At 40.7% G+C, this 25,217-nt stretch overlaps 2 protein-coding genes across 4 annotated transcripts in view; one reads left to right on the forward strand and one right to left on the reverse strand.

Moving 5' to 3' along the window:
- Positions 1-1,347: 1,347 nt before the first annotated feature.
- On the reverse strand, positions 1,348-14,394 carry ube2d2 (ubiquitin-conjugating enzyme E2D 2). The gene is made up of 6 exons (XM_079556299.1): positions 14,100-14,394; positions 10,343-10,406; positions 5,804-5,835; positions 4,388-4,465; positions 4,203-4,308; positions 1,348-1,457 (listed from the first exon to the last, which is right to left on the reverse strand). The coding sequence occupies exons 1-6, from the start codon at positions 14,121-14,123 to the stop codon at positions 1,360-1,362; spliced, it is 402 nt and encodes a 133-aa protein (XP_079412425.1). The 5' UTR covers positions 14,124-14,394; the 3' UTR covers positions 1,348-1,359.
- A 9,824-nt stretch (positions 14,395-24,218) lies between these two features.
- Positions 24,219-25,217, forward strand: part of LOC306962874 (protein phosphatase 3 catalytic subunit alpha-like) — a 95,784-nt gene continuing 94,785 nt past the window's right edge. For 2 of the 3 annotated variants that reach the window (XM_079556237.1, XM_079556239.1), the window contains exon 1: positions 24,219-24,319. In XM_079556237.1, coding sequence (XP_079412363.1) covers positions 24,277-24,319 — 43 coding nt within the window. In that variant the 5' untranslated portion in view covers positions 24,219-24,276. Of the gene's footprint in view, positions 24,320-25,036; positions 25,160-25,217 lie in introns of those variants that run through there. The other variant, XM_079556238.1, reaches the window with a different exon arrangement.

Below are 25,217 nucleotides of genomic sequence, written 5' to 3' on the forward strand. Positions count from 1 at the left end.
TACCGCCCACACTACACGATCTGAACGTCAGTACAGTCGTGACCCCCCCACACTACACGACCCGACTCTGTGTGACTGACTTCAACTAGACGCGACTCGATTAGACTCGGCACGACTGAGAATTAGAGCAAAATCGGGCATAAAAGTCATGTAGTGTGAGCTGACCTTTAGTCACAATTAAAGAAACCAGGCTGGTTTTCGTAATAAGAATTTTAGAAATCTCGTACTTCACGAGGGTCGGACTATTAGCATTGGAGCTGCGCGAGCTACACGTCACGCAAGGGCGGAGTCGACAGTGAAGATCCCGCCCCTATGCCCTTTTTAGGAACATGCTTCATAACCATTTACTCCTTTACAACCACCTGAGCCACAGTCACATCCGGGTTTAGTCCTGGTAACGTACTTGAATTACATGGCCTTGATTTTGGCACAATTCATTTCATGACCTTTAAGGCCTTTTAATGCCCTGCGAAAAGCCTCTTTTGTGTTCTTTAATAATTAATAAAAAGTGCCATTTGTCTGGAATATAGATCTGTTACAGCACACGGCATGCAACACTCAGTTTTTGCTTTTTTCCTTTCTTCCTACCAACAAACACAACTCTTTAGTTCATGAAGGACTTCCATGTTGCAATCTGAAATGGTCCAGTGCGGTGGGAAAACTTTGACTAAACACAGAACAGTCGCGTTTGCCACTTCTGCGTAATAATGACTGGACGTTTCCCCTCATCGTATTTCAACCGAAAACAATGCCGTGGAGATCTGTGGCCGTCTGCTTCAGTCTCAGCCACTTAACTCACAGCCTCCAGGGGGTTTCACCAAAATCTGACTCTTGTTTTGTTTAATGTTGCCCAGGACAGAATGTAACACTAGCTTGACAAAAAGTATTCACATATAGCCTACTCAACGAAAGGACATGATGTTTCCTAAATAATTGCAGGCCTGTGCGATAAACTAGTAGTGTTTTTGATTACTTAACAATCTTTAAGTAAAGTCCGTGAAATTGGATATAAAAACTGCAACAATAGAAGCGAAACAATGTGAAATACTACTGTAGAGTATCATAGTAAAGTCAATGAAACCTCCAGTGTATCGTTTCCCATATCATGAGTACATATATATTGGACAGACGGGATCCAGTTACAGCTCTCATTGTTGTAACAAACCTGTCGAGACCTGCAGTCGGTTCATTGAAAAACGCAGAGCAGGAGAGAGCGATACCAGGCTGGATTCAAGGTGTATAATGAGAGTTTAAATGTGTGTAAACAGTATTTGTGTAACATGTAGATCTAACGTTTCACACATGGGCACAACATGCCTCGGTCTTCACATGCGCAACAGAAAACAGATCAAAAAGGACTTACTTTTCCCTGTCCGTCTTGTAGATGCGGGCGATCTCGGGTACTAAGGGGTCGTCCGGGTTTGGATCACACAGAAGGGAGCAGATGGACAGGAGGACTGCACACACAGAAGTGCATGATGAGTAGTCGCTACTTTGTTGTTTGTCAAAGGCTACCGCAGCAAACGGATCACATGGTGATTTGGCTGATTTTTAATGCCCCGTCTGTGGCGATTAGGGCTGGATACCGTTACATTTATTCACCTTATTCCGCCCCGCCCACTTTTGCCACTTTTTGCGTTTTCTCGGCACCTCGTTGTCCAGACACTTCTGGTCGAGCGCGAAGCCCGTTCATTTTAACGGAGAACGAGGGAAAATGTTTTCCGCTCAAATCTGATGTTTAGTCGATTGATTTGTGTAAAATGCCGATGTTCATTTGCACCGACATGTCAACACTGCAGCGTTTCTCTGTCGGCCTGAAAACGGCTTTGTTTTCGTGTAGTGACTGATTTTATGCGGATTTCTCCAGCCCCATGTTAACACATAGGAGAAAAGGGGCGGGCACAATTCATGGCGGCGCCCACGCGAACGTCCGGAATAAGGTGAATAAAATAACAGTATTTAAAAGATACTTGGTTTACCTATACTAAAATATTTGTCCTCTAGAACTGAGATGACAAGGCACGACCCATATATGACTTAGACGTGTAACGTATTGTCTTTTCCTCCAAAATGGTTGTTAAATGTATAAAATAAACCAAAAAAGCTGAAAATATGATCAAAACAATCCCATCATTTTAACCCAAGTAGTGATGTTTTCTGGGAAAGGCTCACGACCCACTGAAAACGGTTCCATGACCCACAGCGGGTCTCGACCCACCAGTTGAGAACCACTGATCTAGAACCATAAAACAGAACAATAATGTACGTGTAAAATGCACTGTACCCTATGGCGCAACATTACATGCAAGCAGCCGCCCTAACTCACGAAGAGCTCTTGTTATCGAAGTCATTTCGCAGAACATGGGCGGTGACAAACTAGCGCCTCCTCCGCCTCCTCCGCAGGGAGACGTTCAGGATCGACCGCCTCAAAGCCATGACTTACTCAGGTCGAAATCAGGAAATAGAATTTTCCCTTTTCCTCTAATTTGCCGGGGCCCCAGTCTTTTCTACATTGATGTTTTTTTTTCTGTACTTATAGGTTGTTTTTTATGTTTGTGATCGCACACGCTCCACACTGTTTAGGTAACTGTGCTCCTCCAGTTCCTTGTCTGTTTGGTCCGTGCTGAATGTGAACTTCTCTGCCATCTTAAATGATTCGTTGTGTGTAAATAATATTGCAGTTTATGCATTGGAGCTTTTGTAAACGTGTCACTGCCCGCGTTGCAGTTTAGAAAAATGTCTATGGTATTCTATACGTCTTACATAGCTTTTCCACCTACATTAGGCACTCGAAGCGCTTTACAGCAAGGATCCACTCACCCATTCATACTCTCATTCATACACCAATGTACGCAGACACTGGGGGCAATGTGGGTGAAGTGTCTTGCCCAAGGACACAGCGACAGTGTGCACTTTCAGGAGGTGGGAATCGACCTTCTGACCTTCCGATCATGAGACGACCCGCTCTACCATCTGTGCCACTGTCGCCCCATGTGAGACCCCCCTGTTTTAAATGAGGACTCCGTTAAGTTGAAACGCATCAGTAATCGCTTTTAATAAACCCTTTTTCTACAAACTCAGAGTGCCTCAGCTCATCCTTTTTTCACTTGAAGGGATATTCCAGGATTTTTGACATAAGGCCTCATTACCCAGAGTGTTGCTGATTTCTGGAGATTTTTTTTTTGTAATTCATGCAGTTCTTATATTTGAAGAAATTCGTGGTGCTAGGCTAATGCAAGGCTAGCGCATGTCTATGGTATCAGCTAGCCTGCATTAAAAACAGTGTGACCCGCTCCACAGAGCACCTGAGGCGAATCACTTATAACACCAGACTAACCAAATAAATGTCTGTGTCCATAGAGTCAACTGACCTGCATCACATGGATGATCGCATTTTGAGGGACTATTTTCTAGCAGATCACTCCACCGCTGCGTAGCTTATACAACCACGAAGCTGATACTGCTCAAATATAAGTTATTTTAAATGCAAAATGGTTAAAATTACTCTATGGACACAGACATTTATATGTTTAGTCTGGTGTTATAAGTGATTTGCCTCAGGTGCTCTGTGGAGCGGGTCAGACTGTTTTTAATGCAGGCTAGCTGATACCATAGAAATGCGCTAGCCTTGCATTAGCCTAGCACCACAAAACTCAAACATAAGAACTGCATAAATTACAAAAAAAATATCGGAAATCAGCAACACTCTGGATAACTAGGAAATGAGGCCCTTTGTCAAAAATCCTGAAATATCCCTTTAAAGCATGCTTTTCCCCACGAGTTTGAAGAGCACCTGATTCGTAAGTTTGTTTGCTATTTTCTTTTACCAAATTTACTCTTCTACTACGCGGTGATCCAGTGAGCACTCCGCCTCTTCTCTCCTAATAATGTACATTTACTCCATAAAAGACTATTTATTTAAAATGCGTATCATTGACTTGAGCTGAACCTTCCTTTTATGCGGTCCCTGGACCCAACAGGCATCAAAACTTATTCTCTAAAGATAGAATATTTGTTTTGGTGCCTGCTTTTCCCAGCCCTAGTGACGATCAACCACATACTGCGACTGGAATGGACACAGAGGGTGAAATGTCTTGCTCGTGAACACAACAACAGCCAAACATTGAGTTACTGTCGGTCTAGCAATGTTCTACAGTTGTCACAGAGGTGCTGATAGTAAAAATTATCGATTGTAAAAGTACCTTTGGAGATGGTGAGGGCTGGAGACCACTGTGACCGCAGAATGTCAAGACAAATGCTGCCGTTGCTGTTGATATTTGGGTGGTATATTCTTGTGGTAAATGCAACCTGCAAACAGGGAGCCAGGACGTGAGACGAGAAACATTAGGCGAACAGGACGAGGTTTAAACAAGTGTGCAGCTCTCACCTTTGGCGGTTTGAAGGGGTAGTCTGTGGGGAAGTGTATGGTCAAGAAGAAAACCCCATTTTGGTAAGGACTGTCGTTCTACAGCGGGACGGAGAGCATTTTTAACATGGAAATACAACAGTGTTATAAATGTATTAGGTGATGCATTCTGGGTATTCAAAGTTCTTACAGGGAAAGGAGGAGAGCCACAGACTTTTAAATGTCTTGAGCCTTATATTTCGGGATTTTCTTTGAAGATTTATTTAAAAAATACAAGCAATACAAGAAGGAATAAGCAAAGTTTAAAGGGGCCATTTTATACTCACTACTGCCACCTCAGGTCTTACGTGTAACTGCAGCTTCTATATTAAGCTTGTGCGTGACGGCACTTCAGACCCAGATTAACTTTTTGAGTGACAGTGGAGGATTTAAAGGCACACTGCGTAACATTTTGGACTATACTGTTGCCATCAACACAAAACATGCTCTCAATGACCAGCTTGACACAGAAAATCCTATTTTTGCAGTGAATAATCAAAGAATGGATCTGGATGAGGGCCTAACCTCTTTAACTCTCAATTCTACTGACTTTAGTCGACATCTCCTTGGAAACGAGCTGGAGATGTACCCACTCCCGGTTAAGTTATGGTCATGTTTTAGCAGAGGCGAGCCACATGTTTGTTTGAGGTATTTTTCAATGGTGAAAATATCTATCATAAAATACACGCTTGTATTTCAGTTTTGTTTATTGGGTGAAATCTTCCGCGGTGTGGCTTTAAGAGGCAGTTGTGGTGAACAGGTCTGGGTTCATTCCACACCATAGGATATTACTGGAACATGCACGGGGAGGGAAGTACATCATTTTAACATTTTTAAACTCCGCATAGTCCCTTTAAACTAAAATGTTTTTCTTGCATATCTTTTCTTCACAGGGAGTAAATTCATAAGCAGGATTCACAGCTTTCAAAGAACAAATGGGAGATGTGCTGTCATAGTGCAAGCTCACCTAAGATAAAGATGCTTTATGCTTTAAAGGTGCATAATGTTTAACATTGTTAATTATCACAGAATGAATTGTATAATAAATAGTCATTTTCCTCTTATTAGCTATTTTTTAATGAATTACATTTCCTAATAAACGTACATGCAGTATAAAAAGAATGAGAAAGAAATCATAATAACACTGTCGTGATCCGAAGCTTCATTCCTCCCGTTTCCTAAACTCTGCAGTAAATCCAACCTTTTGTAAGAAAAGCCGCCAATAAATATTTGCCACTTTGCAAAAAGTTAAAGATTAAACTTCACTTTAGAGACTGAGGTCTCTTCCCTCTACTGTCAAACCTCAACAATCACTTTCAGAAGCCCTGATTGACCTTTACTGAAGCCTACATTACCCAGAATGCTTCAGGAGAACACAGCACATTGTTGAATACTTACAGGTCCCATTATTGTGGCTTGCCAGTGAAACACTAGAAGAGAAAAGACACAAAAACAGGTTGAATTCTTGATTCAACAACAACATAAACATTAAAATGGCATAATCAGGTCACGCAAACAAGTGAAGAGGCTCCTCGTCGGACATGTGCAGGCTGTGGGTTTGACGACGATAAAGAAAACAAAGAAAGTGGGTCTCCTGAGAATTTCTTTGAGACTTCGCGGTTTGTTTGAAGTTGGAAACAGGAAGTGAGACGTGCCGACCAAAAGGCGATGCATCTGCAACAGTCTCTCATTGAAATTAACAGGTTTTACTGAGAAGAACAGGCTTGACAATTACAGAAATGTTTTAATAAATATTGGTTCATCTTATTGTCCCTGTGGAAAAACCCGCCCACTTCACTTGACCTCTTCTTCATGAGGAGGATGAGTGAGTCCAATACCAGCACCTACAGCTCCTGCACATACTGTAGCTACTGAGGCCTTCCCCACACATGAGCCTAAAGTTGTGACCTTTCCCATTATGTGTGTGTTTAGCTGGAAGAAACACCAAACAAGCCTTCATTTCTCAAGTCCGTCCCACCGTGTCCCATAACACAACTTTACTTGTCCCATTTTCACTATGTTTTGAAGTGGGCACTCTTATTGATTTCATTTTTATTTTTTTTATTTATTTCATTCATTTAAAAATGCAACAGCAGCATTTAGCATGAATGAAAAGGACAGAAAGAAGTAAAAACTTATAACGTCTGCCCCTAATCAACACAAAATCATTTACAGTTCCAGTTCATTTAAATGTTAAACTGTCTCATGCAGCCGTCTTTCTTTTTTTTTGTTTTTTTTTCATGACATCAAAACACAAAATACTCAAAGTTGATCTGCTACTCCACAGTGTCATATTTGTGTAACATTGATAATTTTACATATTTCTTAAACACTTCAATGGAATTAGATTTTTTCACTTTACAACCAAGACTGTTCCACAGAGCGACTCCTTTGATTGAGAAACATCTTTCCTTTGCTGCAGATTGAAACCTGGGTTTTGTATAAACCTCAGTACCTTTTAGTTCATATCTGCTTTTGCGAAATAGTGCTCAAGACAGAGTGAATCTCAACAAGACTTAAAAATGCATATAACTGAAAGTATTTTATCTGCACTCTTGCCTCTTACTGTAATTGATTAGTTTTATGTTGATGTTTTTATGGATTCTATTTGCTTTCTTGTATTTATGCAACTGTGAAGCACTTTGAATTGCCTTGTGTATGAATTGTGCTGAAATAAACTTGCCTTGCCTCTTGTTGAATCTGCTTTGTAAATTATTTGGTGAGCTTTATACATGGTTTTTAAAAGGTTAAACTCTACTAATTCACAGAATTTCAGTGTTTTTAGTTGTATGAATAAAGGACTGGTCTGGTCCCTTTATCCACTTCCACTGGCGACTCTAATCGCTCTTTTCTGTAACAGAAAAATGTGATTAATGTATGTTTTGCAGCACTTCAATGCAATAGGTCAGATATGGAACAATCAATGAGCTATACAACAAAAACAATGCATTCTTATTGAGAGAATCTTAGACTTTATACAGCACAGCTATTATTTGGGACACCTTTACTTTGACATTATCAATATGCGATTTCCATGTCAAGTGTTCATCAATCATGATGCCGAGAAACTTAATCTCATGTGCCCTTTCAATTTCTAACCCGTTGATAAACAATGACGCTTCCACAAATTTCCTTTTACTACAAGACATAGACATTGGTAATTCATCATTACTTTAACGCCCACCTCTTCACATTCTAAGCTGTTAGTCATTGTGTATAAAACGCACAAAGTTGTAAATTAAAGGTCATGTTGAGGGTGTTTTTCTGGTTTCGACATGATTTACACCCAGTTTGCACATCGTTTCATTTATTATCAACCCTTTTAGAGCTCATTTAGTCCTGGTTTGTGGTCCTTGAGTTGAAAACAGGTCAAATATCTTACGAGGTGGCACTTGGCGTGAAAGATTTGGAATAGGCACATGACGACAGCGCACTATCGGACAGTTTTTTTGATTTGGTCCGGGCGAACGTGTGACTGATGCAGTGTCCTGGCTGATGTTCAGTCTGAGTGTTCTCACAGCTCTTTTAATAGCGGCGCATACCTTTCTTCACACGAAAGCCCACTCAACAGGCGCATAATACACCACTCAAGGAAATCATAGGAAGTCATTCAGTATTATAACATTATGGAGGTTAAGGAAGTGCTTCAAGACCCACACCCTCAACCGACCCTGGCGACTCACACCGAAAACATCGAGCACTTTGACCCTGCTGAAGTAGATCACATCAAAATGCAGTATTTCAAAGTGGTGCTGATTTAAGGCTTTGATATATTGAGGAAGGAAAATATTGTGATGAACGATACTGTGGACGACTTGATGCCACTGCAATGAACTTACAAATGTGGAATTTCAGAAATCCAAAAGAAAGGAGGAACATATCCTTAATAAAACATGAGTAGCAATTAAAATTAAACTCAATGAAACACAATATACTTCAGTAAAAATGTTCAAGTTCACCTGAACTTTTAATTGTCATATTTATTGCTCTGTTTTATTGCCTTAATGTTTTATTGCAGCCCTGTGAGGCGACTTCTGTTGTGATATTGGGCTATACAAAACCATTAAACTTAAACTTAAACTTAGTAACAAAATTAGGATAAACAAAAAGGAAAATGTGTATTAAATGTACTGAGGATAATTAATGAGCCAAAAAGATATTGCTTTTCTGTCATTTATTGGATTATAAGTCGATACAGTAATTATTGTGACAGGCCTGGTTGACTATCAACTATCAAAAAATATACAAACAGCCCCTTTTTGCACAATGAGTTCCCGATCCAAGTTGGTCCAGATATACTCAAATTCCAATAATATATTTTGGTATATTGGTCTGGTTTGAAACCAATTATAGAGCTTATGAATTAAACATAATACAAAATATTGAATTAAAGGCACACTGCGTAACATTTTGGACTATACTGTTGCCATCAATACAAAACATGCTCCCAATGACCAGCTCGATACAGAAAATGCTATTTTTGCAGTAGGTAAGCATCAAATTCGGCTGCCTTTCAAAGCGCGGTAAAGTGACGTCCCGATAAGAATAAGGGATTTTTATTTAAGTCAGAGTGCCTCGGATCACCTTCTTCTTCTCTGGCTTCAATGTTTGTACCTGGATCCTTGAAGAGCGCCTGTGCAAAAGCGTATGATGCAAAGACGCGCTGTCCGCTTACTTCTTTCTTTCTGCTCCCTTTAGTTACATCTCCGCCATTAATGCGAGCGGGAGACGCACCCTCTCCTGGCAAAGTTACCGTCACGTCTAAGGAGAGCTGAGCCGCTCACAGCAAAGGCACAATTTTATTTACTGGGTAAAATACTATGCGGTGTCTTTTTGTGTGTGATTTTTCAAAATGCATATATCACATCTCTATTCCTGCTGTTCACTCACTGCAGGACTGAGGAGACTTCTATTTGGAAAATCCCTTAGAATCCAGTAATGTCTCTTAGAGTTTAGATTCTTGGCCCGAGCCGTGGCCCACGTTGGGCTCGTGCCTAGATTTCCCTGTTGGACGAACGTGTGGCCATGTGTTGAAGCACGTGCTGAAAGGGTCACATGACCTCCCATCAAAACGCACATCTGATTGGTGGATTTCTTGGGCCTGATCTAAACTCTAATGTCTCTCCATCAGATGACATCATTTAGAAATCGCCCAGGTTTACATAATAATGGTTTGCTTATTTCAATCTATTTCAATATACTGTACAAAAGCGGAAGTGAAAGATTAGAAAAAAGAACCATATCACTGTGGTCAGGTTGAAGACAGGAAAAAGCAGATCAACATCATCAAGCTATTACGCTATTATTGTTGTCAATAAGAAAAACAATGTATTTATGTGCATTTGCTGCAGCTTAACACAAACCTTCATAACATCAAAAGCATGTTATAAGAGTGGAGGGAGTGTTTTTATAGCACTTACAGCAAATGTTTCCTATTTAACATAAAAATAAAAAAAACAACTACATTTATTATAATCAGGTTTATTACTCTCTATGAAAGCAAAAGTGAAAAGTCTTGTCAGGTACATTGTGAATCCGGAACATGCCTTTTTTTTTTAGAGATATACAGTATTTCATCCTAAATGTCTATTCCTTAGACATAGCTGAGGTGATGTTTTACCTCATTATTATCTCAGTATTTTATTTCATTTTATTAATGTAAAGTCAAAATAGAAAAAAACACGGTCTGTTTTGTGAAGAGAACGAACAAAAAGTGAATAAAAACTACACTGTATCACTGACTTGTGTGTGCCTGGCTGTCGAAGGAAAACAATATTGTACCATCAAGAAAGCCGTCTGTTTTCATAGACTACAAGGCAAGAAATGAGCACGGTTGCTTTTCTGAACACTGACCGCACATACACTGGTGTTTTTGACTTTGTTTTGCATTTGAACGTGTCAGGTGCAGTGACATTTCTGCTTTGCGTGAAAACTTACTGTCATCTCCTACTGGTCCTGCCGAACACTGGGCTGGAGGGTCCCGTGCCAAATCATTTAATTCCTGAGAGACACAAAAAACAACATGTAAGTTAAATCATTTCATTTCTATGATAAACCAATCTAGCAGAATGTCTGTGTTAACTTTCATTTAGTTGAGTGGATAATATAAACCTGACGGCGGGGTCACTGTATTGTACCAAAGAGCATTAACCTCTTTAACTGCCGCCTGAACCGAGAGGATCTTTTTCGTCAGATTCTTTTTTCCATCATTGTTTTGTTGGGTGTTCAACTCATTTTTGTAACTTTTTTTTGTCATTTTTTGCTCCATTTTTTGTCACATTTGTCATTTTTTTGTCACATTTTTGTCATTTTTTTCGTCATTTTTTTGTTTGTTGTTTGTCCATTTTTTGCCAAATTTTCTGTCATTTTTTCGTCAATTTTTTATCAATTTTTTTTCATTTTTTGTCACATTTTTGTAATTTTTTTGTAATTTTTTTGTCATTTTTGGTCAATTTTTTGTCATTTTTTTGTCTTTTTTTTGTCGCATTTTTTTTTTTGTTGTCATTTTTTGTCACATTTTTGTATTTTTTTTGTGTCCAATTTTTATCAAATTTTTGTCACATTTTTGTCATTTTTTTGTCACTTTTTTGCCAACGTTTTCTCACTTTTCTGTCACATTTCCATCATTGTTTTCGTCTCAGTTTTGTTGCCATTTTCACAGCTTTTTTTCCAGAAGCTTTTGGACTGGGGTAAAGCCAAACTGGAGAAAATGTGCTCGGTTCAGGTGGGAGTTAAGGGGTTAATGGCAATAGAAATAACATAATAGATACGTTTTATTAGCTTTACTGTATATCTCTTCCCTTATGCTGTAGACTTGAGTAACCTACTAGCTAGCACAACACTATTGCATTGGCAGCGCTTTGAAAACAGTGATTCTGCGACATCCTCAGCATCTTGTTCACTGGCTCAGCGTTAGCTCTGTTTAGCCCTAATGCAGCTCAGCGCATGATGCAAACATTAGCCTAGCGTTTAGCCTGAAAGCTTCACATAATCACAGGGAATCGTGGCCAATGCAACACGAACAGTGCACTTTATTGTGGTCGCTACGCTTAAAAAAAAGTGTAAAATATAACTGTCCTGGATATGCATTGACAAGAGCAAGCCGCGGGGCCTATACAACACGTTACACTAAGCTAGCTTTGTTACAAGCCTTTCTATCACGGGAGGATTTATCAAAAACAAATCAACAGTCGAGGCACTAATCAGCACGCGCTTAAGACCCCGCGACGTTCAATAAAAACACATTAAAATGACAAAAGATGGGGAAATCAAATGCAACAAAAATATACGTTCTTTGCATAAACGTAGTAAACTGGCATTGGAGACGTTTACTAGAAAATGCCAAAGCAGACTTTTCATTAGATATATGGTTAAAGCGGAATATAAATGTAAAAACAATCACGCAGGGCGACAGCTTAGGTTTACGAGACACCCCGACCACCAAGCTAAGGCTAGCCGAATGCTAATAGCTGGCAGTAGTTTATATCTGTCAACTGAATATCACAACAAAAATCATTGGATAAAGCATCGTTTACGTCGTGACACGGTGATAGTACAAGAAACTGTACAAATCCCGTTGTCGTTTAGGGTTCAATGTGGGCTTATCAACCCTTAATCGGGGGAAATCTGTAGCTAAACCGTGTTAGCAACCGTTGGGAGAGCGACGTTAGCTTCCGGTGCTAACGAGTCACTGGTGGCATTAATGTGTCCACTATCGCCCTGACACGGCTTTTTTTTATTTTATTTCCAAGCACATCGAGAGAAATCAGTGAAGGGTCTGTCATAGTGGTTTGTTAAAGGTTAGTGGTGTGCGGTGTCATTTGTAGCCGAGCAGCTAAACAGAGAGCGGACAGGTGTTGTGACAAAGTAGGCATCCCAGTAAAAATGCTGTCTTTTTTTGACATGCCAAACACAGCTTTATAGGAGGGTTAAATCTGGTAGGAAAATTACACGAGAAAGCATAATTGTTTCTCAAAATATGTGCTTTTATGGATGACTAATCGAAAAAAAGGGCAACAGAATAATAACCATGATCTTGCTGGCATAGCATGTGATAAATCCACATAGGCTGCATCTGAGTACAGTTGAAGAGATACATTTTAGACATGTCACACTAAATACAAGGCCTGGAGCTGGGACGAAACACTTTTGTTATGATCCTAAACGTATCACGATACTCAGCGGCCGATACGGATATTGGGATACAGTAGGTAATTATGATAAGCAATATCTTCTTCTTAGAATGTGTAAAATGAAAAGTGTGTGTGTAGCTTATTCCTTTGGTCATTATAAACATTTAGAACAGAAAGCCACTCATTTCTATTCTTGTACATTATACAATAAGAATACATGTACTTCAAGTGTTTTAAGTAAGTGTTAAGATTGAAAAGTGCATTAAAGTGATCGTCTGTAAGTTTGCAAAGTGAGGAGAGATGGAGATGAATCAAATCCCTCCCCTTTTAACCAGAAAGCCTTTCTTAGTTTGCAAAATGAGGAGAGCAGGAACGGAATTCTCAAAAGTAAATGATCAAGCTCCTCCCTCCTCTCTCTCCTGATTGGACCTGACCGGCTGGTTCACAGGAACAGCTCGTCTCATTGGTCAAGCCGGGAGGATACTCGACTCTGATTAGTTGCTGAGATCCGGGAAGGAGGGAACATATATATTTATCGCTTTTTTTTACATCAACATGCAAAACCAGGCGGTTAATTTTGCCCATTTTAGAAAATTTCTTTCAACATTTAAACTTCCAGACTGTCACTTTAACACTCAATGTAACAAAGTGCTGTGTAAATGTTACTGGAAAACAAAGGAGTGCATGATAAAAATGCCTAAATACACAAGTATTGTCAAGTATCGCAATACTTGGTAAACTATGGTAAATACGATATTTAGTCCCAGCCCTACTGTAGTATTAATTGACCAATAAATCCAGATAACAGAGTTTACTTCACGATACAAGAACATGACAAAGGCCCAAGAGGGATAAAATCTTGCCCATGGACACAACATGTACTAGGCTGATGTTCAGATCAGACTCTAACTGTGTTTCTAACTGTGTATTAAGTTATGGTATACATGCTAATGCTAAGCTACAAGTCTGATTTTGTCCTCATGTGTCTTTCAAAATGACACCCTTCCACCTAAATGTTGAGAGTCACTACAAGATCGGTGCTGCAGCATTTCAAGCACCTCCATCTATCCAAGTGCCAATTGCAGGCCCTGCTTTTAAACAACAGCATAGATTGTTATGCAACTTTACCATGGACAGAATCAACAACACTGCCATGTGAATTTGTCAGACGTGTGAAAATGGAAATGATAACTAAAAGAGAAATTGAAAGAAAGTTAGATGGCGTATCTTTAAGGCGCCTGCGAAACGTGCTCCTGAGATATATAACAAGTGGATAGAGTGATGCGTCACAGATAATAAAGATCTTTACATCGGGCACAGCGATTTCTGACAGGGGGTACCAAGTTCGGCACAACACAGGCGCAATGCTCACTGTCGTCACTCGCTTCTCATACCGTTAGCTGCGTGAAGAAACCCTAGCGTTTACATTTTCAGACGTACGCTTAAAGATTGTTCTCGTGTTTTAAAAGGTCCCGCACGTACTGAGTCTGCGAGGCGAAACCCGAGCTCGAAATCCCCGAACGAAACTGCGAAAGCCCGGGCCTCGCCGCTCACTTCCTTACCTTGTGAATTCTTTTCAGAGCCATTGTTGTGCTAACGGTGCTGTCAGGGAAAGCGTGCGGGTAAAATGGCGACTGCTCCGACTGTCCTTTTGCTTTTTTAATGCCGTGTCTTATGTCTCATTCAGCGGCGTCACTCTTGGGAATGGCCCTTTAGCGAACGAACCCGGAGCCACCGAGAGAAGAGCCGAGGCTGAACCGAAACAAGAAGGTTAGACACCGCGGTCCTTCCTCCTGCAGCAGCGGCGACCGAACCAAATCACTGCGCTCCGCCAGGGCTACGGTCAGCGGCAGCCGGGCCAGATCCGGCCGCGCTCCTATGCAATAAAACTGTGAGTATGAAACTGTGTTCATTTTGACAACATATTTTAATTTAGTTTTAGTCTTAGTCTTTTGACTAAAATGTAATGTCATTTTAAATCGAGATTTAGTCGAAAAAATCTTAGTCTAGTTTTAGTCGACTAAAATTGCAAGTAAATTTAGTCGACTAAATTTAAAGAGGGGGTATGCTTTTTTCAATCACATAGCACCAGTCTATATCACACTACAATGATGAGCAAACCTTCTGTTGGTCTGTAAATGCAGTAAATTAGAATAACTGCCTTGTATTAAATGTCTCTCTCAAAATGGCTGTAGTGAATGTCCTGAAATAGGCCTCCGTCTCTTTAAGAACCTCTGACCCTTTCCGACACGCCCCCTCCACACGCTGTCTGTGGCATCAGTGGGGAGGGGGTTCTGCTGAGGAGCAGTGGTTGGTTACTCGGCTGGTGACGAAAGCTCGGAGGCGTCTCCAGGAGGTGGGGGCGTTCCTAGGAGGACTCAGGCAAACCTATCCCTAAAATGGCCGCCATCAGAGTTTTTACAGATTACTCAAAAATACGTGAATGTGCCAAGGCAACACTTCAGGCATGTTTTTAATGAGGGAATGACATAATATCATGATGTAAAGCTTGAAAAAGTCGATTTTGTATAATACCCCCCCCTTTAAGACTAATTTAGTCGACTTTGCATTGATAATATTCATCATAATCATATTTAATCTTGCTCCTCTGCTTCATGGAGCTGCTCCACATGAACAAAGCTCAGAGCTGATCCTTTGGCAGAGAATTTACATGATCTGAGGCTCTTTCAGACGGTCAATAGAAGTTTGGATGATTTTAGTCTCTCCTTTTAATTTTTATTTAGTCTTTTTATAGTTGACTAAACTATCTTTGACATTTTAGTCATAGTTTTAGTCTCATGAAAAACTTTTAATTTAGTTTTAGTCCAATTTTACTCGTCAAAAATATCACTTTGACTAAAATTAAGACTACATATTTTAGTCGATGAAATTAACACTGGTATGAACGGAGAGTACAGCGATTTAACAGTATTTTCTTCTTTTTTTTTTTTGGAAAAGGACCTGTGGGACGTCTTTCTTTGATCAGTCAGAAGGCTAAGACGTAAGACACGCATTTATAATTATTTCAGATTTTAAAAGGAAGTTGAAACTTAAAGGCACACTGCGTAACATTTTGGACCATAGAGCTCCACAGTACCACCCACTCCCGGTCACGTGTCGGAGTCCGAAACAAAAAAATCCCATGTTTTATTAGCACTGACTTTTCGAAAAAGTCAACTATTAAAGGGGGGATATTTTGCAAAATCGACTTTTTCAAGCCTAACCAGGGGTGGACTGGGCATATGTCCATTCTGGAAGAGCACAGAAGGGCCACTGGTTTGACCTCTCAATTTTCTCTTTAATCTCTAATTTTACGCCTTAACCGAGCTTTGCCCAAATCTAAAAGCTCAAAAGAAAAGCGCCAAAACAGAAAAACGAAAATGAGGATGAACACGGGACAAAAACGTGCCGTAAAAGCAACAAAAAATGTGACAAAAACGTGGCATGAACGTGACAAAAACCAACAAAAACATGACAAAAAAACAACAACAACAAAAAAGAGACAAAAACACAGCAACAAAGCAATGAAAAAAGCAACAAAAAAGCCACAAAAAAGTGCTAAAACACAATGCCAAAGCCACAAAAGTAATGAAAAAACAACAAAATCATGACAAAAAGTTGCAATCACTCTTGTAGGTCTTAGCTTTCAAATGAGGCGTTACACTGTTGCTGTCTTTTAGATTTGGGTAATGTCAATATGTATTTGTGCTGTGCGCATTTACGCTAATTTGGGCCACACTGGTCAGAGTCCAGGGCCGTTTTTAAGTCCCAGTCCGCCCCTGAGCTTTACATCATGTTATTATGTCACTCCCTCATTAAAAACATGCCTGAAGTGTTGCCTTGGCACATTCACGTATTTTTGAGTAATCTGTAAAAACTCTGATGGCCATTTTAGGGATAGGTTTGCCTGGGTCCTCCTAGGAACGCCCCCACCTCCTGGAGACGCCTCCGAGCTTTCGTCACCAGCCGAGTAACCAACCACTGCTCCTCAGCAGAACCCCCTCCCCACTGATGCCACAGACAGCGTGTGGAGGGGGCGTGTCGGAAAGGCTCAGAGGTTCTTAAAGAGACAGAGGCCTATTTCAAGACATTCACTACTATAAAATTGCTCTCTCAGCCATTTTGAGAGAGCAATTTTATACAAGGCATTTATTCTAATTTACTGCATTTACAGGCCAACAGAAGGTTTGGTCATCATTGTAGTGTGATATAGACTGGTGCTATGTGACAAAAAAAAAGAAGTAATTTTTTCGTATTTTCAAGTATTGTTTGTTTCTTTATTGTAAAATACCTGCGCAAGTGTCGGTAGTTAGCACATAGCTGATTAGACTGCGTCGTGCTATTAGATAGATAGATAGATAGATAGATAGATAGATAGATAGATAGATAGATAGATAGATAGATAGATAGATAGATAGATAGATAGATAGATAGATAGATACTATAGATACTATAGATAGATAGATACTATAGATAGATAGATAGATAGATAGATACTATAGATACTATAGATAGATAGATACTATAGATAGATAGATACTATAGATAGATAGATAGATAGATAGATAGATAGATACTATAGATAGATAGATAGATAGATAGATAGATAGATAGATAGATACTATAGATAGATACTATAGATAGATAGATAGATAGATAGATAGATAGATAGATACTATAGATAGATAGATACTATAGATAGATAGATACTATAGATAGATAGATACTATAGATAGATAGATAGATAGATAGATAGATACTATAGATAGATAGATACTATAGATAGATAGATACTATAGATAGATAGATAGATAGATAGATAGATAGATAGATACTATAGATAGATAGATACTATAGATAGATAGATACTATAGATAGATAGATACTATAGATAGATAGATAGAGATAGATAGATAGATAGATAGATACTATAGATAGATAGATACTATAGATAGATAGATACTATAGATAGATAGATAGATAGATACTATAGATAGATAGATACTATAGATAGATAGATAGATACTATAGATAGATAGATACTATAGATAGATAGATAGATAGATAGATAGATAGATAGATAGATAGATAGATAGATAAGTACTTTATTGTCAGATGCAAAGATCCGAAATTTGTTTTACAGTTCAGCTGCTCCGTATCAACACAAAATACTGACAAGACATAAGACAATTCACAAAGACATTATAAACAATTGTCCACTCACCATAACATTAACTTAACTTAAGCTCTTAATAATTGACTTTTTCAAAAAGTCAACGCTAAAAATTCATTCATTCGTGTTTCACTTAATTTAGAGAAATCACGTTGAAAATGTGTGTATCAAATTTGATACAGCACGTCAGAAAATAATATTTTATTTGACCTTTAAAGTCCCACTGAGATTAGGAATCTCACTTCCAGGGGAGTTCTGGTTCCAGAGGGGAATCTATTATACATGTTTTGAGGGGTAGGGGAAGAGGGGAAGGGGAGAACATGCGAACTCCACACAGAAAGGCACGAGAGCTAACCTGACGCCCGATAATGCAAAGTGATGATATAGGTTTTTTATTTGCAGATCTGTTCAAGGTATTGCATTATAAGGCTTTTAATGTTTTAGCTAATTAGATAATTGGCAGCAAACCCGACAAAGGGGTTACTTTAAGTATGAATAAAATGTCTAATGGCCCGCAGGACAAAAAGACTGGGAACCACAGGGTTAAAGAGGGGGTCTTGTGCTTTTTTCAATCACATAGCACCAGTCTATATCACACTACAATGATGAGCAAACCTTCTGTTGGTCTGTAAATGCATTAAATTAGAATAACTGCCTTGTATAAAATGTCTCTCTCAAAATGGCTGTAGTGAATGTCTTGAAATAGGCCTCTGTCTCTTTAAGAACCTCTGAGCCTTTCCGACACGCCCCCTCCACACGCTGTCTGTGGCATCAGTGGGGAGGGGGTTCTGCTGAGGAGCAGTGGTTGGTTACTCGGCTGGTGACGAAAGCTCGGAGGCGTCTCCAGGAGGTGGGGGCGTTCCTAGGAGGACTCAGGCAAACCTATCCCTAAAATGGCCGCCATCAGAGTTTTTACAGATTACTCAAAAATACGTGAATGTGCCAAGGCAACACTTCAGGCATGTTTTTAATGAGGGAATGACTTAAAGGAATAGGCCACCGTTTTTACATATTAAAATATGTTCTTACCTCACTTTAGTCGAGTTAATATATCCCCGTCTGGTCTTTGTCCGCGCGCTCTGTCACGCAAACGGAGCACATACGCAGCCTCTCCCAGTTGTCACATAGCTCCGAAAAAGCTCACGATAGAAGCTACCAAGCTCTTCCACGTGTTCCCTATTTAAATAAAGTTACGTGAAGTGTTTTCATGCGAAGTATATTTACACAGAAATGTAACATGTCGATTTTATAAGCAAATAAAAAGGGGGACTATATTGTGAGGCGTAATGATACGAGGAGCAAAGCGTCCGCGTAGTAACTCCTAAAGACTTCCCCCGCTCACTTCCGTCAATAACCTTTAGGAGTTACTGCGCAGACGTTTTACTCCTCGTATCATTACGCCTCACAATATAGTCCCCCTTTTTATTTGCTTATAAAATCGACATGTTACATTTCTGTGTAAATATACTTCGCATGAAAACACTTCACGTAACTTTATTTAAATAGGGAACACGTGGAAGAGCTTGGTAGCTTCTATCGTGAGCTTTTTCGGAGCTATGTGACAACTGGGAGAGGCTGCGTATGTGCTCCGTTTGCGTGACAGAGCGCGCGGACAAAGACCAGACGGGGATATATTAACTCGACTAAAGTGAGGTAAGAACATATTTTAGTATGTAAAAACGGTGGCCTATTCCTTTAATAACATGATGGAAAGCTTGAAAAAGTCCATTTAGCATAATACCCCCCCCTTTAAATTTGGACTATTATTCATCCACAAGGGAAATTGACAAATAAACAGCAATACTACCAATAATAACAATGATAATAATATACAGAATAGTTAGTTTGGCAGATTAAACGAACATATTTTCCCTGTTTTTACATTGTTGTGATGTCTATCATTTCTCCGCAAGATGTGACAAACAGGTAGAATTTCCAGTGTGCTGTACAACCATACTGTACCAATGGGCCATGATCAAATCAAATAACTTCCCCCCCTTCCTATGCTTCTGTTCTAGAGCTACAAAATTATAAATCAATTTCTTTCAACGTTTTACACAGGATATTTCCCCCCAAACTGAGTAGCCCTATAATTAGAAACATGTGAAATCGTATGGGAATTGTCCTCTGCATGACCCGACCTGCCACCGGGCAAACCGTGCCCCGGGACCATAGATCTTGTGCCAGGATTTATGCCTGAAATAGTGGAGGGATTAGCCGGGTGCAAGTTTTAGGTTTCTGGGGGAACCTGGCTGGAGGAAACCCACACAGTAACACAAGAGGAACAAACTGTGTGAAAAATATTGCTACACTGCTGCCAATTGATGCAAGATGTACAGACTTAATTCATTTTTTATTTGTCTTCAATAGAGTGAGACTGCAAAAAATACTTGAGACTGTGAATCGCGATGAACCGAGACCCACATCCACACTGACAAGTCTGTTTGGGTAAGTTCAGTCGGCCTGAGTCAGTGAAATCTGAGTTGTTTGTGAAACGGCACCTGACATGTTTTATTTTTACATGTGAAACGCAGGAACAGGATGCGCTTCTATTGGCACAGCTCGGCATTAGAGCTGCGTGTGCGCATGTGCAGCCCATACGACTGGCACAGCACGCTGATGACGTAGTGCTGCAGCTGGCACTAGTGTGGTCCAGGCAGGTCCAAGTCCAGACACAAGATGGCGCTAGAGAGTCTAAGGCTGCTTTCACAAACTCATTTAGGGTAAGTGGACAGAAGCTTAAAGGACCTACAGTAAGAAACCATGCCTACATTTAGTTATTTCATCAAGACCTCGCTGCGATCACAGTCTCAAACTGGTCTAAGGTGATAATTTCACAGTATGTTAAATGGCACAGTGCCCTTATGGATTTAATTTAACTTATTTAAAATAGTTAATATTACAACATGACGGACCTGGGCTTCAGTATGTTTACCCACCCTGCAGCGTCCCTCCATCTAAAACTTATAAACTGATTTGATTGACTTGCATAAACACACCACCCCTGTATCCCTTGCCTTCTTAACATTCTTTTATCCAGCGTTTTACCCTTACTCTTGCAAATAAGATTAACTTAAAGATATTATCCAACCACCCAGACCTATTTGACACAATTATGTTTCCCTCCCCACATAAAAGTGTTAACAATAGGAAGTGCCTTTCAAATCTTTTGATGTTAAGCCAGTTTTAGAAGTGTTAAGACGCTGCCATCTTCTGGCCATTTTGGGTATATTATTTATTTACTTGATTTGATTTGATATGAATGGTAGTGAACCTTAAAGGGACTACACGGAGTTTAAAAAGGTTAAAATTATGTATTTTCCTCCCCCTACATGTTCCAGCCATGTCCTAATGTGTAGAATGAGCTCAGACCTGTTCACCACAACTGTTAGTTAGTTAATTTATTTTCTTCGGTCATTATGAACATTTAAATCACATGTCACATGTTTTCCAAAGATCTTATACAGACATTATACAATAAAAAACACATACATTAAGAATTTAATCTAAATGAAGCCTGACCGAAGGGGTTTAGGCTGAAGCCAAGACTTATTCTTTAACCCCTTTTACAACTGTGACTCGTGTCCAAAGGGACTCATTATACACTTTCTCTAATACCAACGATGGAAACACTTAAGCACAAAACTTAAACTTCAACAATCAGAAATGATGCTATGTTTCCTCGATCGACTTCTTTTCTAATGGTCTTCATTCAAGTGTTCTATACTTCTCTATCATGTTTGACTTATACGTTTTCTTAAATGCTTTAATAGTTTTGGAGCCTTAAGTTGAATAGATAAACCGTTCCATAGATCAACGCCTTAGACTGATAAACACCTCCTCCTAGTATTACTGTGCGCCAGAGGTTTCTGTAGCAGATCAGTTCATCTAAGGTTGTTTATAGATTCTCTAGTTTGAAACATCTCCTGTAAACACTGAGGGAGCCTGAGATTGTGAGCTTTGTACATCACAACTGCTGTGTAAACATCAACAAGATCATGCAATTTTAACTATTTAGTCTAATAAAAAGTGGATTTGTTGGAGCCAAGTATTCTGCATGGCTGATCACTCGAACTGCTTTCTTTTGCAATAAAAAGATAGGTTGTATGTTAGTTTTATAGGTTTTCCCCCATATTTCCACACAATAGCTAAGGTGTGGAAGGATGAGGGAATTGTACAGTTTATATAATGCGTTTTGATTCACAGAGGTTTTTATTTTACATAGTATGGCAACAACAACTGCCTCTAAAATCCTGCACTGTCACTCAGAAAGTTTGGGTCCGAAGTGCCGTCATGCACGAGCTTAATATAGAGACTGCAGTTACGCGCAAGACCTGAGGTGGCAGTAGTGAGTGTAAAAATGACCAATTTTGATCTAATCCCTTTAAATCGTCGACTGGGTTTGGTTGACTTGATGAATAATTCCTGGATGACTGAGAGCCTTCACAAACATATTTGACATATAGTGGTATGATTGAACCAATGAATGTTCCCGGTTTTATAAAATAGCTGTTGTAATTATCAAGTAACAAGAATTTTGTGTAACTAAAAAGCAAACATTGTACACTATCCAGGTCACTCATGTTAAATAAAGGTAAAATAAAATAAATACAAATAATTTACTTTTTTTTGTGTGTGTCTTTCCATGAAATTACAAGAAGTGTGGAAGAAAGCAATAATAGGGTCTATATTAACCTATTGTTAAATAAATGACAGATAAACATTTACAACAGCCTCATTTATTATTATTATTATTCATTATTGTCGTGGTCAAGTGGTGAGTTGTAATAAAACAAAATTAAGGTGTTGCTTGAGGACATTTTTACTCGTTGTTGTGTTTTTTTAATTTTATTTATTGTAGGGGAGATGGACCTATATTGGACCGGTCCCGAAATTGTACCACCGCTCGTTCTCCTTTCCATAAACAGTTAGCACATCAATTTGCGATCAAAATGACGTGCGGCGTGATGTTACGTCTGCCTGAGATGATCGACGGCGGGAATTATCAAAATGAGCAAATGGTGACAAAAAAACTGTTTTCACACATTTCTTTGTCATTTTAGATCATCTTTGGGAGTGAGGTGTGACCGCAAACTTTAGGCGAACTGGCTGGGACGGCCTGTGCAGGTTGTTTGACATATAATTAATGAATAAAACGAGGAATGATGACTCGTATGTACACGGTTGCAAACATATACATCCGAGAACTCAATATTGGACCACGCCATGTGTCCTCATATTGGACCAGCTCAGCTCTTCTACAGTCCCGTGCAGTGGGTGGGAGGTGTTGTCCATGATGGAGGTGAGCTTGGCTAACACCCTCCTGTCCCTCACCTCCTCCACAGAGTCCAGGGGGCAGCCCAGGCCGGATCTGGCCCTCCTGACCAGCTTGTTCAGTCTGTTCTTGTCCCGCTCTGTGCTGCCCGGGGCCCAGCACACGGCAGCGTAGTGGAGAGCAGAGGCCACCACAGAGTCATAGAAGGACCTCAGTCTCCTCAGAAGGTGGAGGCGACTTTGGCCCTTCTTGTACAGAGAGTTGGTGTTGTGGGACCAGTCCAGTTTATTGTTGTTTACTGCAATAATATAATATTTGACAAGCTCATATCTTGTATGCATAGAGCACTTATTGTAACTCATTCAATGAGGCACAAATGCTTTTGATGCACTTAATTAGAAAGAGGAAATACAAATATGTCCTTAGGGGGTCCAATATAGGTCCATCTCCCCTATTTAGAATAAGGTATGTTCCAAGATAACTCCTATTTCATCATATGCTTTGTGTGTTCAAATTATCATCCAGCAGTTTTCTTTGGTAAGGCTATAGGCGACAGCTCTGCAACAACCAAATGCATGGGCTATACCTGTTTTCAGCCAATAATACAACGTGAATCGATGTGTTATTTGACACGCACGCGCTCCAACCCTATGCCCTGTCCTTTTGGTGTTTCCCTGTATCGCCAAAGTGCCTTGTCACGTGACGGCCTGTCAAACTGCTTACTGTACAGTTCCACGCAGCGCGCGCCCACGCACGCACTCGGCATTATTAAAGGGGAAAGCCCTTGTAATCGATCCCTCCGCACGATGGCAGTGTTCGCCCCGTTACGCGCGTGGGTTTGCGTTCGCAGGGGTGTTGCCAGCTGCGCGGACCGAGAGCAGGGGCACTCTCGCTCTGCTCCGAGGCGTCTTCCCCATTGCCCCCCCCCGTACTGCCCTCCGCCCACACGCCACACACTCCCCCCTCCTCCGCCCCTTAAAAGATTGGATCCAAGCATGCCACAACAGCAGCAGCAGCCGGGTATCCGCCTGTCCGCCCCCAGAGTCAGCCCCGGCGCAGCAGAGGCAGGCTCCCCCGGTCCGAGAGAGCACTGCGGAGCTTCTACCGAGTGATGCCACCTCTCCAGCGGCCTCAGTGTCTTCGCCTCCGCCAGAGAGTCCCAGAGAGCCCGGCAGAAGCGCCCTAAAAAACAAAACAAAGCCTTGACATCGCGCAAAGCAAGGAGAGGATATTGAGGAAGGACATATAGGAGGAGAGCCCCCCCACCTGGTCTCCCCCCTCTGTTTTCAGGATGTCCGACTGCAACGCAAGTCCAGCCGACCGGGTGATCAAATGTACGCATGCCAAGAAACAACCCAAACCAATTAGCCTATACATTTTTTTTTCTTTTTCGGTTTTTGTTTGCATCCCCCGAATTTAAGTTTGCACCAATGCACGCGTTTTTCAGTTGCACAACCCCTGCCTCTTTAATGACAGCAGCACGTAACATTATGTATGAACCTGCCCCCCGTCCATGTGGAGACTTCAAAACGATCCACACACGAGATTTGATTCCTAACATCTGGTTATATCGGTGCCTTTCCAACGCGTCACAGTGAGATGCTTTATCAAATGGAAAGGTCAAACATACTGGGATTCTAAACGTCATATAAGTCGATGCGTAATCTCAACCTTCACTGAAAGATGGGTGTTAAACAAAAAGGCAAACTGGGTACATGTGTTGCTATGGGGGGGGGGTGGGGGGGGGGACGCAGTGACGGAAGAGGGGGAGGGGGGAGGAAGGTGGTTGCCCGATACGCCATAATCAGGGTCTTCCCTCGCTCTTGCATTCACTGCACGAGGCATTTCCCCGCTTTATACCGCGGGGAGGACGTCGCTACCTTTCCTCACCCGCGGCTTGTATGTGAAGCCAATGCGCGCGTGTGCCGTGTGTGCGTCCCCCCCCCGTTCCCACCTCCCTCCTCCTCCTCCGGTTGCATGAACCCCACATTTACGCGCTCGTCTCCTAGCGGCGGCTTCGAGTATCGCCTAATACCTACGGGGGGGTGGGGGGGGGGGAGAGGGATAGCAGCGAGCGGCGGGGAGAGAGGCAGAGAGGGACGCGCTCTATCTAGCATCTCGATCCGATGAAACATCCAGCACAGTGACGATGACAGCGAAAGGCAGACACAAAGGTAAATAACACCCGTGCGTAATGGCGAAAAGCGGCGGTTTTGGAACGGGTTTGTGGAT

The sequence above is a fragment of the Gobius niger genome, assembly GCF_951799975.1.
Source record: "Gobius niger genome assembly, chromosome: 5".
In the NCBI taxonomy this organism is placed as follows: domain Eukaryota; kingdom Metazoa; phylum Chordata; class Actinopteri; order Gobiiformes; family Gobiidae; genus Gobius; species Gobius niger.

Bases quoted from the DNA above. Each gene is read 5' to 3' on its own strand.
- ube2d2 (XM_079556299.1), bottom strand. From the start codon at position 14,123: ATGGCTCTGAAAAGAATTCACAAG. The intron at 10,407-14,099 runs GTAAGGAAGTGA...TGTGTCTCTCAG, and splicing joins CTCTGAAAAGAATTCACAAG to GAATTAAATGATTTGGCACG. The intron at 4,309-4,387 runs GTGAGAGCTGCA...CCCTGTTTGCAG, and splicing joins ACCCCTTCAAACCGCCAAAG to GTTGCATTTACCACAAGAAT.